The following is a 16,182-nucleotide window of genomic DNA, read 5'->3' as shown; positions in this document are numbered from 1 at the left end:
TTTTTTTTTTTTTTGAGACAGAGCCTCAAGCTGTCCCCCTGGGTAGAGTGCCATGGCATTACAGCTCACAGCAACCTCCAACTCCTGGGCTCAAGGCCCAGCCTCCCAAATAGCTGGGACCACAGGCGCCCGCCACAATGCCCGGCTATTTTTTGGTTGCAGCCGTCATTGTTGTTTGGTGAGTCCGGGCTGGATTCGAACCCACCACCTTAGGTGTACGTGGCTGGCGCCTTAGCCGGTTGAGCTATAGGTGCCAAGCCTTTTCTCTAGGTTTTTAAAAGATCTTTGGGAATACAAAGATCTTCACAAAAGCCATACTTTACAGAAGAGGAAATTGTGATGTCTCCTGTGGACAGCGCTGAAGAGCTTTGGCCATTGTCAGTGTTTATTCTGCAAATACTGGCTGAGCATTCACTAAAGACCAGGCCTGCAGTAGAAGCGGGGAATGTGTTGAAACTGGCCTGGTTCTTGCCTCCATGAGACTTATGGTTCCTCTCTGTGAGAGATACTAGATGAATTGCTATATCAAAAAACACACAAAAGATGACCAATTTTTAGTAAATACTGGGCACTATGAAGAGAGGATAACAGTTGAAAGTGGTCAGGAAAGGATCTTTGAGAAAGTTAAATTTGAGTCAAAATATAAATGATGAGAAAAAAAGAGCTACCTGGGGCTTGGCACCTGTAGCTCAGCAGCTAGGGTGCCAGCCACATGCACTGGGGCTGGTGGGTTGGAACCTGGCTGGGGCCTGCCAAACAACAATGACAACTAAAACAACAACAACAACAACAACAAATAGCCAGGCATTGTGGCGGGCACCTGTAGTCCCAGCTACCTGGGGCTGAGGCATGAGAATTGTTTAAACCCAAGAGTTTGAGGTGAGCTGCGATGCCACGGGACTCTGTGGAGGGTGACATAGTAAGACACTCAAAAAAAAAAAAAAAAAAAAAAAGGAAAGTGAAAAGTGGAGAAAAGAATGATCTCACATCTAAGGAATACACGTACAAAGGGCATGTTGTAGACCTGGAAGACTTAGCTCATGACATGCAGGGCAGTGAAAGGGAAGGAGGTGAAGGAGAGGAAGGGGCCAGATTGGGCAGGACTGTCTGGATTTGGAGTTAATGCTGGGTGTACTGCAGTGGGAAACCTTTAGAAGATTTTAAGCTGGGCAGCAGTGAGATTTGGTTTACTTTTAGAAAGAAGCCTTTGGGTGCTGCACAGAGTGAATTCAAACATCTGACAGCGTGGCAGAAACTTAAATCTGTCCATTCTCAGTCCATTCTGATTTATCAGGGTCTTTTTTTCTTGTTGATAACTATTAGCCTGAGTTAAATAGAAACTACAAAATAGCACCAGGCCATTTCCAAATGGCTTTCTAATGGTTGTTCTAGTTAACAGTGAGAAATAAAGGACAAGTCAGGCTTACATCTGCAACCCTTGAGCACTCACAAAGTAGTTAAGAGGTTTCCACTCTCTAGTCCCTTACTCATATAAAAAACCCCATCTCTTATCTAAAACACGCTACTTTGTGTTTAAGGCCACTTAGAGTCACATAGGCTGTAGTTACTGCTAACTCTGCCCTCTACGTAGTGTAAGCTGGGTGATGGGGCAGGGCAGACTCCATCCATCCAGCACCCAGCTGGCACTTGCCAGCTCTAGCAGTTCAGTTTTTCCCTCTGGACATTATAAGCTCAGTTTAGCCTTCTGTCTTATTTCAGTTATAAAATCATTTCTTCTTATTAACTGTCTCCTTAAGTGTCTTTATTTACATTGTATATTTACAAACTGATACACTCTGTTGTTTTAAGAAGCACCTGCCTATTCATATATTTATTCTGCCTCTCAAGAATGCTCAGGAAGCTTTTTATTTGTTGACTGCTCACTCATTTCTCCTGTATTTCATGGCACAGACGAACTGTAGTATCCTGAGAGGAGCCAGGGCCGTGGAAGCATGGGCACCTCTGTCAGTGGGGTCACACTGTGCCCTGGTGGCCTTAATCAAGTTAGTTCTTCATCTATGAAATGGGGCTGAAATAACACACTATATTAATGAGACCATTTTCTATGACAACTCAGTAACGTTTCAGGTTTGTTATCGAAGCAGCTTTACTGAGGCATGATTGACATCCAATAACCTTAACACATTTTACACATGCAGTTAGTACATTTCAACAGGTACAGACCCCTGGCAACATCACATGGTCAAGCTTTTCACCCCTATTTACCTGTGGTGCACTGGTTGCACTGACAAACCTTGACCTAAGGCTATGGTGTTTGGAGAAGGGAATGTTTAGCATTTTAAGACACATTTGAAATTATCTTTGCTTCTACTACAAATGTTGATATGGTCTTTGTATTTAATTTATTTTTTATTGGATTTGGCAATAGAAAAATAAGATTTTAGAATTTATGAAAAAAAAAAGATTATTTTAGCCTGTTGCTGCAGATTCCAATCCCCAGAGCATGTGTCTGGGAAGAAAGATCCAGAAAACTTGGCTTTGGGGCAGAGAGAGGAGTCGGGTACATCTCTCACTCACAAAGTCTTAGAATCTGGGGTCAGAGGCCTACACCTCGCCCATAACAGTGACAGTCTAGGGTGGGAGGCCTATACCTCACCTATAACAACGACAGTCTAGGGTCCAAGGCCTACACCTCGCCCATAACAGTGACAATCTAGGGTGGGAGGCCTATACCTCACCCATTGTCATTGGACAATGCTGAGTTGAAGGGGGGGGAAGAGAAGCTCTGGTCGTGATTTCAGAGATGCAGTAACTTCCAGCTGGGGACACACTTCAGTGAGAGAAAGCATTTGTTGCTCCTTCACTGTCGGAGAGCAGTGTGGAGAATGATCTTAACACATACAGACCTGTGAATAGCTTGAAGTTGAACTCTGTGCATTAAGCGGACAGGTTGGGTGTCTGCCCAGCTTTCTTCCTGGATGGTGTCCAGCATTTTCGAGTGTGTGGGATCGGTGGTTGGACACCAGCCCAAGACGTCCAGCAGCCAGACACCTAACTGAGTTGCATGGATGGGGATGCCCCTTCAGTCGCCCGTGTGGATAGTAAGGCTCCCATTCACCTCCGTGCTGGTCAGAGGAGCCCCCCTGGGATGCACACTGCAGTGATGGGTGACTTCTGGGCCCTAGAGGCCTCATTACCTTCACATCCATCTTTTTTAGCTACCACCAGATAATAGGTGAAATTTAATCAGATGCCAAAGGTGTCCTCAGCAGGAGAATTTGAGAAACTTTACCGGATGCTGCACTGTAGAGTTAGAATGATTGTAGGCAACTAGAATGGTCTTTTGCAGTGAGAGCAAACATATCATACACTCTGAGTTCTGATTTATTTTTAAAACATTCTTGCTCCCAATGGCTGCCCTTTTAATAGTTCACTGCAGCCTGTTTATTGTTACAGATGTTACTTTTAGATGAGGTCACTGCGCTTTTCTTCACTTCCAAAGGCAATGTTTGCCTTTCATTTCCGGCTTGGCAGAGCTGCCTGCAGAGCATGTGAAGGTGTGATCAAGGTTACACTGCGGGCCTCACCCATGTCCTTGTGCAGCCCTATCAGCCCAGAAGGGAGAAGACAGGCACTGCCAGGTCTGGACTCTCATGCCCTTCTCGCCTACCGTGAAACCTCAGATGTGTCAGAGCTCCCCGAGCCTGCGTCATCATCTGGAACTTGGAAATGATAAGTTTTGCTCCCAGGATTTTTGTGAGGACAATATATGCTGCAGCTGGCTTGTTATGGATGTTGGAGATATCTGGGGATGGTACTTGCCAAAAGCACTGTGCTTTGGGAAAGCTTTAAGTCCTGCACAGAGTGTATTTTGCATAGCTTTGTTGGAGGGCTACTGACCAAATACAGCTTGCCACTGATTTTTGTGAATCAAGTTTTACTGGGACATAGCCAGGCTCTTTTGTCTGCAGACTCTATGGCTATCTTTGTGCTACAAGGGCAAAGTGAGTCATAGTGACAGAGACCCTGTGAGCACAGAGGCAGAAGTGTCTCTGTCCGACCCTTTACAGAAGTTGACTGACCACTAAGCCAGGAGTAAGGAATGCCTTATGCAGAGATCTGGTCATTTGTAGAGTGAGGAATAGGGGACATGTGGGAATTTTGGGAGTATTCCTGTGTGTCTGTGTGGCTCGTCCCATTTGAATTTAATGTAAACGCCTGAAACTGCAGTGCACGTCAAAAGACAGGAGTGTTGAGAGGAAAGTTAAATTAGCATGGGAGTAGCTGCCCCTCATGTCAGATGTTTCCAGAATAGATTCTCAGTTTTGTTCAACAGCCTTGCCCAGAGATGACCCTGTCTAGCCCTGGCCTGGGCATATGGTGCTGGAGTCAGTGGGTTAGCACAGGTGGCACCAGGTAGCCCTTCCACAGCAGTCATGAGCTGTCCCAGCATCCCTTCTTTGGAAGTTATTGCTAATGATCAGCATGAAATGAGGTCTGTTGACCACATCTCTGTCTTTGCTTTGGAGTGTTCCAGTTAATAGTTGGATCTGGCCCTGATGCCAGCCCTGAGTCTGCCCTTCCTAAAAAGCAAGGTATTGCTGCATTTCAACGTGGACTGCGTGTTTTAACTATCATATTTGTTAGCGTCTGGAAAGCGATTTACAAGTTTGTGATGGCTCAAAAAAATTGCCCTCAGACACATGTTCCAGTGGCAGGAAGACTCTGCAAAAAGTAAATGAGACTTTAAAAATAGTGAGCCTCAACCAGCAGAGAAAGGGACAGGAGCTGAACACATTGTCTTTGTGTCCCTTCGCACAGGCAGCAGCAAATGACATACACCACATGCTCTGTTCTCTGACGAGTTAGAGGATGGCCTCTGGCCCCATCCAACTGAGTCGGTACCTCTGTGCCCGCTCACTTCATCGTCCCCACACACAGGTTGCATCTTGGGAGGTGGTCACATTCTCACACTTTCATTAGACTGCAGGTGAGAACCTGGTCTTTCTGACCTTGTCACCCACATCCCACAAAGCAGTTTCTTGCCACAGTAGGACGAGAACACATGAAGAAGAGCTGATCACAGGTGCGTGGCTGTGAGGGTGGAAGTGGAGACAACATGAAAAACCGGTGGCCATTTCACATCCGAGGCGAGGCCCTCTCAGTCGGAATTCAGTGCCCTAATATAATATGCTGCCTTGGCAGGTCAGCCACTGTGCTAGGCTCGAGGGACATGGAGTGGACAAGCATCTTGACTTCCTGGAGCCCCTGGAGCTCCTGGAGGATGGGCGGCAAACTTGCCTGCTGCACTCACCTTCTGACTCCCTAGGAGCCTTCACCCCCGTTGTGCCCTGCAGATCTATCTCATCAGGTCCCTTTTCAGAATTTTAATCCCAGGTGTTACATATGGTATAAAAACTTAATAATTAGTCTAGCCTTTAATATTTAGGGCAGAAGGATTTGACAAAAGTACATTAGACTCAGAAGAGCTATGTTCCAACTGAGAGACAGAGGCACCCACTGTGCGTTCACTGTGTGTGGACTGGTCGAGGCTCTGGGGAGGCAAGCTCATGTTCCCAGTGGGAGTGAGGAGAGGCAGAAGAAGAATGAACTGGCATAAAACAAACAAGATCACTTCGGATGGTGGCAGGTGCTGTAAGAAGGCATGTCGTGTGAAGTAACACTCAGCTTCTTTAAGCTTCCGCGTCCTCTTTTACAATATGGAGATAAGACCACACATCACTGATAAATTGGTTAAAAATTAATGAAATAATCCTGAGTGAAAACCTTTTTTCTGTATTTGAGATAAGTCTGTCGTCATTGTCAGAGTCAGCTTTTGTGAACATCCATTTTGCAGCAGTGGTGTTCAGAGCTGACACAGCTTGTGATCAGATGCTTCTGCGCTCCTGCGGTTGCCCTATGCTCAGAGTCCCCCCCTCCACCAAGTTTCCTTCTGCCACTTCCATCAAAATAAGTCTGCAGTGTACCCATCATCACAGTAGGCTTGCTTTTTGCTCCTCTATCTTGCAGCATGTAAAGATTTGACCTGTACAGAGTGATCGTGATGAGCTGAGCTGGTATGGAGCAGAGCAAAAGGGCACGGATTCTGATTATGGGAGAGGGTCAGAGAGGCTTCATAGAGCTGGTAGGTCCGCAGCACGCACAGAGCAGAACAGCGTCGTGTGACACAGGGGACACAGGAGCCAGGATACCCAGTTGAGTCACTAATTGATGAGGTCTTAACCAGTCTTACATACTCTAAACACTTTTCTCAACTCCAAAGTCGAGATAATAAAACCACCTACATCCTGGGTGTTTTGTAGGTGAAATGAGGACGTAAGGAAAGCCCACATTTCGGCAGTAGGCACGCAGGACCTACCCCTACAGCTTTGCTGTTGATGATTGTGGTTCTGGCCTTCAGGTACTATGTTGCTGTTTCCTGACTGAGGTGAGACAAGGTTGAGGCCATAGCCTAATATGTCTGGAGACGGCCTGCTAACATCTCCGTTTTTCACAGCTAGAGAATGTATGCAGGCCAGCAAGCAGCTCATGCTGCCCAGTGGGGAGTAGCCCATGGAGGAGTGAAAGTCGTGCAAATACATTATTTGTGCTAGAAAAATAATCCAGGACATGTAATGTCACTGAACAATGTTAAGAATAATAGCTTCACTCAACTGAAACATCACATTTTCTACACATCACATTTTTTAGTCACGGGGCATTTTTTAAGAGGCAGAAAGAAAATTACAGAAAATTTACAACCTTGTATCTAAGTGAGGTTTCTTCAAACTACAAGCAGTTTATACAGAACAGATGCCCTCACAATGCGGCCTGTGCACCACAGACTTTGTGGCTGTATTTCACTTTCCTCCCTCCTCCAGTTCTTGCAGACAACCTGAAATCCAACCCTGGAATTAAGTGGCAATATTTCAGTTCGGAAGAAGGAATTTTCACTGTTTTCCCTGCACACAAGTTCCGGTGTAAAGGCAGCTACGAGCACCGCAGCAGGTATGTCGACTTGCTACGGTTCTGATTGTTGCCTGAGAGTGGCCCACCTGAGGTACAGACTTGCTCTTGGTCTCAACACTTGTACTTCTTCTGAAACAATTACACCATTTAATATATGTGGACTTGGTAATCTAAGGAAGGGCAAATAATGAAGCCTGGAGCTATTCCATAACTTAAACAAGCCAAATAAAATAAAATTCTTTTGACAAACAAAATGAAATTGTCTGAAGCACCTAGAATGTTTTGAGCTTCAGCCATCTTTGTTGAACCAGAAATTGTGATCCCTTCTCTAAGGTGCAGCCTAGAACGTGACTTTGTAAGGCACCTCAGAGTGCGGGTAATGATCCTCAACTTCCCTTTCTATGACAATGTGCTTGGCTGTGCTTTTGAAATTTGCATGAAAATTTCAACTAATAGAAGTTTCAAAATTGCCCAGAAAACACTGGATTAAAGGTCACTACTAACTCTCTGCTCTCCTCACTGAGATAATGTGAGAGTGTACTACATAACCAGAAGGACAGTAATGGTGAGATGATTTGTATGACTAGACTCGTTAATTTTCAGAGCCCCTGAGGCAGAGATGCTTTCCTTGGACAGTTCCCTGTTTGCAGCATCAGATGCTTGAAACCAAAACCAAGCACCCACTTCACAGGCCACTTCCTAGAGTCAAAGTGAATAATCCCTTCACCTCCTCCATCTCTACTTTAGAAGATGCCAAGGGTTTTTCCTCCAAGGCAATCCTTGCTTTTCCTAAGAAGGAAGTTCCTTCCATTCCCTCACCAAACATTTTGGGGAAGACATGGATGCTTTGGAGACTGGGCCAGAAGTCGTGATCTTGGCTGGCTCCTCTCAGAGAACAGAGGCTGCAGTAGCCATCTAATTCCCACTCTCTTCTAAGAAGATAGGTAAGGTGGCTGCTGGTGAAGGGCAGCTTAGAAGGGCAGGCAGAACCAGCCTGTGATAATTCAGCCCTGGAGCCTCTCTCCCCTTGGCTGGGTGGTCTGTGTCTGCAGCCCAAGGACGGAGGCTGGGCTGCCCAGTGTGCCGTGAGGACCACCTCCCAGCTTGGACCTATATCATCACATTTTCTGAGTCCATTGAAGCAGTATTTAATAATTGAGTGGGACGATGCCAGCACATACTCTGCTTTTCATTTACGTGAGTTGAGTGGAACAAAGGAAGCCTGTCCTTTTAAAGAAAATCCTCTTGCCTATCCTGGAGGATCTAAAAGGTTAAATATCTGACCTAGTTGTTGGTGTTGAGAAAATGGTGAGATTTTCCCCTTTTCTGTGCCCTGTTTCATTTCTGGAGCCCCCTTTTCTGGATTCTTTTTATCCCCTTTCCCCCACTGGCTCACTGGTGTGGACTAGTGAGAATATGGTGGTACTTGAGTGTTATCGCAGGACATTAAGGTACTCAAGTGTTATCGCTTGAGAATAATTACTGTAAATTTGGACAGATTTTGAGTTCTTTTGGTACTTTGCTTGCATTTCTTAATTTGTGCCCAGGCCTTTGTGATTCATCTGGCATCTAACATTTCACAGGAAAATGTAGTGTTTAAGGGGTGTCCATAAAGGAGAGAGTTCTCTTGAGACTGATTCACTTTCTTAAACTCCCCCTAAGTTGTTACAGCTTTAAAACTGTGAATAGAGACCTCATTAAACCTCTTCTCACAACCTCCCCGCACTGCACATTAGCAGAGGCTGTTTTGATAGAAAGCATTTCTCCTATGCCTCCCTTATCCCTCTTTTTCTTAATGTTGGAAAACAAAAACCTGGCAAGAAGAGTGGCTGTCACAGGCTTGGGCAAATTTTGATGGCTCACTTTTAAATGCTCTGATAAGGGGCCTTTTGGTGGCTGACCTATGGGAATTGTTCCAGTACAGAAAGGGAAGGGACGTCTTAGCAGGAGCCTTTGTGTGGGAAGAGAGACCAAGCCTGCTCTTCCCTGCTGTTGAGTGTGCTCACGGTTACAGCTGCTTCACGTATAGCAAAGCCCCACTCTGTCAGTCTACAAAGGAGAGTCCAGCCCTGGCCAGTGGACCTTCCCTCTCCCTGCCCTGTCTCCCAGCCCAGGAGCCACCGGTGCCATTTCCTGCTGCAAAGTGGGTAACAGGTGGGATGCGGGGGGAAAGCTGACTTTCACTAGCACTAGAAAGGCAACTTCCCGGCTCGGCGCCTGTGGCTCAACCGGCTAAGGCGCCAGCCACGTACACCTAAGGTGGCGGGTTCGAATCCCCAGCCTGGACCCGCCAAACAACAATGACGGCTGCAACCAAAAAATGGCCGGGCGTTGTGGCGGGCGCCTGTGGTCCCAGCTACTTGGGAGGCGGAGGCAGGAGACTCGCTTGAGCCCAGGAGTTGGAGGTTGCTGTGAGCTGTAATGCCACGGCACTCTGCCCAGGGGGACAGCTTGAGGCTCTGTCTCAAAAAAAAAAAAAAAAAAAAAAAAAAGGCAACTTCCCAAAACTTTGTTCCGAAAAACTCCTCTCAGTTGCTTTAATCCCTAGAAGGCACAAACTGCTACCCCTGTCTGCAGGCACTTTGCTGTTCTGAGGGTTGCTTCCCATGCACTGGCGTGGTCTCTTCATCCAACTGACCACTCCACTCTTGTTCCTCTCTGGAAGAACACACAAAGATCTCTGTGCCCACACCTTGGTCGTGTGCACAGCTGTTGAGAACTTTTACCTAAACCAGAACTAACCCCAGAGAGCTTCTTCTCCCGCCAGGCCCATCTACGTCTCTACTGTCCGGCCACAGTCCAAGCACATAGTAGTGATCCTGGACCACGGGGCTTCCGTCACCGACACCCAGCTCCAGATCGCCAAGGATGCCGCTCAGGTCATCCTCAGTGCCATCGACGAACACGACAAGGTGACCATTATCCTGTGACACGTATGGCATGGGGTCCTCTTTGAATGCCTTTTTTAAGTGACTTTATTATTTTGTGATATACAGAGGCTCTTTGGCTGGGGGGAGGGGTCCATCCCCTCCTAATCTGAAAATATTTTAAGTCAAAATGCATTTAATATACCTAACCTACCAAACATCATAGCTTAGCCTAGATGACCGACACATGCCCCAGAAACTTAGGTTAGCACATAGTTGGGCAAAATCACCTGACTCAGAAGCCTGTTTTTGGTAATAAAGTGTTGAATGTCCCGTGTAATTCATTTCATATAGTCCACTGTGAAGTATGGGTTTTTCCTCATGGTCTTGGGACTCACTAGGGGTTGTGGCTCACTGCCTCTGCCCACTGTCTCCTGAGTGTCACCCTGTGTATCACTAGCCTGAGAAAAGATTGAAACTCAGAATCTAAAGTAGAGTTACTATTGACTGCATATTGTTTTTGCACCATCATAAAGCCAAAATGTTGTGAGTTGACACTTCCTAAGTCTGGGACCATCTGTGTATTTTTTTAAATCTGTTTTTGAAATGGCTTTGGCAAAAGAGCCTGGTTTAGCTTTTGTCCTAATATTTGAGGAGGCGGCTGCCAACCCCAAGTCTCTTTTATAACCACCACTACCACTGGGCTGACTCTTGTCTTTTACAGCTCCTTCTTACCAGCTGTGACTTGCACACTGGAAGTTGTGCTCAGGAGAAGGTGGGGAATTTGGATGCTGCTGGACTGTTGAACTTTATCTCAAGTCTAATGGGAAGTTAGGGAGAATGGGAGGCTGCTGGTGCCTCAGTAATCTGCGGGACACCTCAGGGAGCAAGATTCACAGCCAATGTTGGTCTATTGCCTGGGGCTGTGTTCTACTTCATCATTTTTGACTTTGCCTGCTCCAGAGGTTTTCCTCACTCAGCTACTTGCCTAAAACATGTACCCCATGTCCCTAGCCTCACCCCACCTCTTGCATGATAACCAAGATAGTTCTTGCTAAGATAATCCTCTGCCTGAAATAACTTTCTTGTTTTTAAATGTTCTATGTGAACACAATACCGCTGTTCTATCTGGGAACCAAAAACAAACTCTAGGGCAGGCGTCCTCAAACTACGGCCTGCGGGCCACATGCAGCCTGCCTAGGACATTTATCCGACCTGCCAGGTGTTTTTGCCGCCGCCGCCTGTCCTGCTTAGCCAAGGACAACTGTCCCTGTCCTGTCCAACTCATCCCAGGGCCCACAGTCCAGCCCTCCAATGGTCTGAGGGACAGTGAACTCGCCCCCTGTTTAAAAAGTTTGAGGACCCCTGCTCTAGGGTTTCCCCTTTATCAATCCTTACTAATCCTTTTCAAATTTGATAGATCAGTGCCCTCAGACATTGATTTGTAAACTCTCAGGCAAGTTCTGAAGGCCTTCTCCCTCAGTGGGGCTCTGCCATTTTGGAAAAAATAAAACAAAATGAAAACCTTTAAGTGGTGAGGTTAAGTTTTCTCTTTTTGTCTCCTCCAGATTTCTGTGTTAACTGTGGCAGACACCGTGCGGACTTGCTCTCTGGACCAGTGCTATAAAACCTTCCTGTCTCCAGCCACTAGTGAGACAAAAAGGAAAATGTCCACCTTTGTGAGCAGCGTCAAGGCTTCCGACATCCCCACCCAACACGCCGTAGGGTTTCAGAAGGCGTTTCAGCTGATTCGAAGCACAAACAATAACACAAAGTTCCCAGCCAGTAAGTGCAGTCTCTTGAAGGACTTACACAGACACTAAAAGTAGCAGGAGCAGCATACTGTGAATGGATCTCATAACTATGTTTAGACTCTTTAGAGGGATTGTTTTATAATTGATTTGGAATAAGTTATCACATGCTGTCTTCATAGGTATCTAATACCAGGATCTTACTGGATTTTCTTATCATTTCCAGTCAAAGGCACTCAGTCTGCAGGATGGCTTGGCCCTCAGGGCCTCCTCTCCCTGCCTGTTTATTAAGAACATCGGCCGTCTCCCTCCCTAGGAGCAGCCCCGTCCTTCCCAGTGCTGCCTCCTCAGTGACTGGTCTGCAGTGGAGGAGACAGCAGGTGGAGGGCAGCAGGAATTCTCACTTACCCTTCTTCTCACCAGCTATCCTTCAGATGACATAGTCCCTCCAATGTACAAAGGCACTCTAATTTGATCTTTGTGTGTTAGAGAAGGTCTGGAATCAGGGTGCATAGTGCAGTAAAGGCAAAGATATTCAAAATGGAGCTCATGCATCGAAACTACTGAAAGAAATCTATTTCACTTTTGCTTTTACATTCAAGAATATTTTTTTTCCTATTTGTGAGAACATTAATGTATCCTGTAGAGGTAAATTCAAAGAATCAATTTTCAAGCCCTATATTGTGTCCACATTTAAACTAAGGCAGCACCAACAGATGTCAGCCTAAGTGCTGGGCTTGGAAGAAGGCAGCTGCTAGAATTGTGACAACTGATGAGGGTAGATGGTGTGTTTTGTGTCCAAGCAACATATTACTACCAACTTAGCAGTTTCAGATATATGTTATCTCAAGTTGTCTCCAGTCGGGACTCCAAGTACAGCTCAGATGAGCAGCAGTCAGGTGTCCACAGGGCTGTGTTCTCATCCTCCCTCCCTTGTTTCTTGGCAGAATTCCTTTCCTTGCAGACATAAAACTCACTGTTAAACTTTACTTCTTCAAGGACAGTAGGAGAGCAGCTCTTCTATGTCATGCCCCTGCATTAGGAAAGGGTTGGAGCCCCTTTTAACAAGGTCATCTACACAGACCAGACCCACTTCTGATTTAATCAGATTACTCTCCCCCCAGTGCTTAACTCAAAGGCGCTCATTAAGGACCTCTGCAGAATCTGTCCATCTTTGGCATATCCTGTTGGTTAGAAACAAGTTGCAAATTATACCCACAATGAAGATTATACAAGGGTGTGTGTATACAGGTCGTCTGGAACATCTTAGAATTCTGCTTAGTAGCCTTGGCAAGCACCGGCTATCCACAGGCCAGTAGTAGGGAGTGGCTGAGCATAAATTTGCCCATGGGGCAGTGAGGCCAGTGGACAAAGCTGAGCTCCAATATTCCAGGCAGATCAGCTCAGTCACCAGTCCCAGCCACCTGTCAGCACTCCTCATTCTCAGAAGCTTGCTTTCTGCATGAGTCTTCAGTCATCAGGCCATCTTTAGAGTTTAAGTCCAGTTTTGATTACTGTACTGTTTGAACAGTGGAGAGAAATGTTAGACTAGCAGTTTTGATTTCACGTGCTTTGGTGGCAGGGCAGAGAGTGTGACTCAAGTGGGCTGGGTAAGGGGAGGAGGATCAGCTGGGGATGTGGCGACAGGTGCTGTGAGCTCCCTGGAGGCCCTCCTCCCTGGAGGCTATTCCTGCTGTTCAGGGATGTCTGCCCCAGGTTTCAAGAGAAACCAGAAGTCTGGATTTCTATGTGAAATCCCTTGATTTTCAAATGTTGACATTTGTTCCAGCTTTAAAGCTGTGCATAGAGAACTCACTAAACCTCTTCTCACAGACATCCCTATACTACAAGGCAGCAGAGCCTGGTCTGATGTGAAGATTTCTCCTCTGGGTTTTGTGTGTGTGTGCTGCATTTTGTTTTTTTGTTTTTAATGTTGGCAAACAAAAACAAGGCAAGAATAGTGACTACGAATGACTAGGACAAATTTTGAATGCACAGTGTCCTAAATGCTCAGAGGAGCCTTTTTTGAGGCCCAGTAAGATGTTTCCAAGGTTCAGCTCACCAGGCTCCAGTTCACAGCTTTCACTGTTTAGAGGAAAAATTACCCAGATTAGTTTGTATAAATAAACACTTCAGGAATTAGCATTGTCTGGTGTGTTGATAAGAGGCTCCAGGGTGCTCTCAGGCAGTGTGTCCTAGGAGTCAAGTATGTGAATTTTGGATTCCAACCAATATTCTACTCTGAAATCTTTCTAACTTGTGAATTGGCCTGAATTATTTCATCTTTCCTGACCTGGTTTCCTCATCTATAAACTTAGGGTGATAATAAGATCTCAGATTCTGTCCTAAGTGTTTAAGAAATATTAGCTGTGGTTTTATGATATTCAGTTTTCTATAAGACTTCTCCCTCCAGCTAAACTAGAGTGATACCCTGCATGTCCAGAGATGGCCAAGGGCAGCTAGAAACCTCAGCAACAGCTTGGAGAGGGCCTGTTACTCTTCCCAGAAGTTTGCACTGTGCATCACTTCTCCTCACAGACAGTTATTTAGCTTTTACTGTTTGTCAGATGTGGTTTCAGCTCCCATGGGCAAGGTTATTCAAATGAGTGAGAGCTGCCCTGTAGGATTATTGAAAGGGTTAGTTTGCATGAAAGCAAGTGTCTGCCCCATATAGTGGCCATATGAACAGAAGCTGAGGGTCATATGGCATTGTTAGTTTGTACTAATTTTCTTTGAACCAATCAGAAAATATAAAACTTTTATCCAGTGCTAATTCCTCCTCATTCCCATAGTAGGTTTTAACTGATAGCGTTAACACTGTTGGGGTTGTTTATTCTGAGTGTGTTTGTGGGGTAGAGCAAAAAAAAAAAAGAATACATATATATATAATTTTTTGTCCATATATATGATTTTTTGTTCATATATATATATAATATATATATATATGAGTGGGAATTTAATAGCATAGACAGAGTCCAAATCAGAGTTCTTCTTCATCTTTAGATATTGTTCCCAAGATATACTAGTGGCTTAGATAAAGCCTCAACAAATAGAGAGTCTTTTGCATTTTTTTCTATGTTTATGCTACACATGGATTTTTGCTCTGCACCAAGTCCCAGTAATTTCTTGTCCCTGACATTACAAATCAGAAGTATCATAATTGTTCTAACTAGGTGACTAGGGAGGGAGTATCCTGATGCACAAAGAAAAAAAAAATTAACCAAATTTAATGGATCTGATAGGTAAGAATGGAAAAATAGGTTGGTTTTTATTGAGCATTAGGCAGGCATGGGGCTGGTAAGAGACAGTCAGGGACACTTGAGAATGCTTGTCTTAGTGTTTGGACAGAAATAATTTGTGCTTTCTCCTGCCCAATGAGCCCAAGGGCTTCAGGCCTTCTGGTTTTCCACATGGGCCCATGTCCTAACAGCTAGCAGTGGCAGTGAGTTTTATCCAAGGTTATTAGACGAAATAAGAAAACTCAGAGTTCCCTCTTAGGTCAGCCTGGGTGTGTCCAGGACTTTGTCACACAAGGTGCATTTGCTATGAAGTGATGGCCCTTTTTATGCTGTAGATCAGCCTCACTATATATATGTGCCCCCCCCAACCAAGAGTCAAGCAATTTTTATATTTTTTCATCTGAAACTTAAGGTCTTTAAGGTCTTAAAATAATTTATGGGACTATATTTAGAACACTGGAAAAACACTAACATTTAGTTTTAAGATAGGCATATTCCTAAAATTTATGGACTCATTTTTGTATCAAATTCACTTTCTAATCTGCAATAACTAAATGGTGAAATTCAAATTTGCAGTTAATGTTCATGAGGCAATTATTCAAGCATCAAAATTGTCTTTAAGACTTAGAATACAGTATTACATGTTAGTACTAAACAAGAGGAATGTTGAATACTTTGAGTGAAATTTTATTAAACTCAGTTATCTACAACATTGATACAACCTAAATTAACAATTCTGTTCTGCATAAAAGCATACTTCAAAATCTAAAATAGATATTTATAAACCAAAGGAAATTCAAGCATTGTGTCTTTATCATTAGGATAATTTTTAAAAGGATAACTGTATTTGTTATCTATTGCCACATAACAAATTATTCCAGCACCTGGTAGCTTAACACAATGCTTATTTATTATCTCATGGTTTCTATAGGTCAGGAACCTGGGCACTGCTGGGCAGAGGTGCTGTTATTCCAAAGTTCAACTGGGGGAGGGTCTGCCTCCACGCTCACTCACTTTATTGCTGGCAAGACTTTCAGTTCGGTTCATTCCTTGCCTCTCGGTCGGATGTTTCCAGCCTGCCAGCTATCTTTTCTCAGTGTCAAGGGTACCCATGGCAAAAGCTGCAGCCTTTTTGTAACCTAATCTCAGTCTTAATGTCCCATTACCTTTGCTGCTTTCTACTGTGATAAGTGAGTTACAAAGTCCAGCACATAAGCAGGGGCTCTGCAAGCAGGTAGATGGGCAGCAGGGCTAGCATCCTGGAGCCCAGCTGGGAGGTTGTCCCCACAGCTACTGTGAGCAGGCTGTGTTGGAGGACAGTGCATCACCAGCTGGGAGGTTGTCCCCACGGCCACTGTGAGCCGGCTGTGTTGGAGGACAGTGCATCACCAGCTG

General features: G+C 45.1%; 1 protein-coding gene across 2 annotated transcripts in view; it reads left to right on the top strand.

Annotated features, from left to right (window-relative positions):
- Window positions 1-16,182, top strand: part of CACHD1 (cache domain containing 1) — a 219,910-nt gene that overhangs the window by 150,415 nt on the left and 53,313 nt on the right. The window contains exons 5-7 of one of the 2 annotated variants that reach the window (XM_003784248.3): window positions 6,843-6,969; window positions 9,698-9,842; window positions 11,366-11,582. In XM_003784248.3, coding sequence (XP_003784296.1) covers window positions 6,843-6,969; window positions 9,698-9,842; window positions 11,366-11,582 — 489 coding nt within the window. The remainder of the gene's footprint in view (window positions 1-6,842; window positions 6,970-9,697; window positions 9,843-11,365; window positions 11,583-16,182) is intronic. The other variant, XM_012801646.1, reaches the window with a different exon arrangement.

This window comes from Otolemur garnettii, unplaced genomic scaffold (assembly GCF_000181295.1).
Source record: "Otolemur garnettii isolate 467f Iridium unplaced genomic scaffold, OtoGar3 scaffold00010, whole genome shotgun sequence".
Lineage (NCBI taxonomy): Eukaryota > Metazoa > Chordata > Mammalia > Primates > Galagidae > Otolemur > Otolemur garnettii.
Note: the sequence above shows the minus strand (reverse complement) of the source record. Positions and strands in the feature narration are given on the sequence as shown.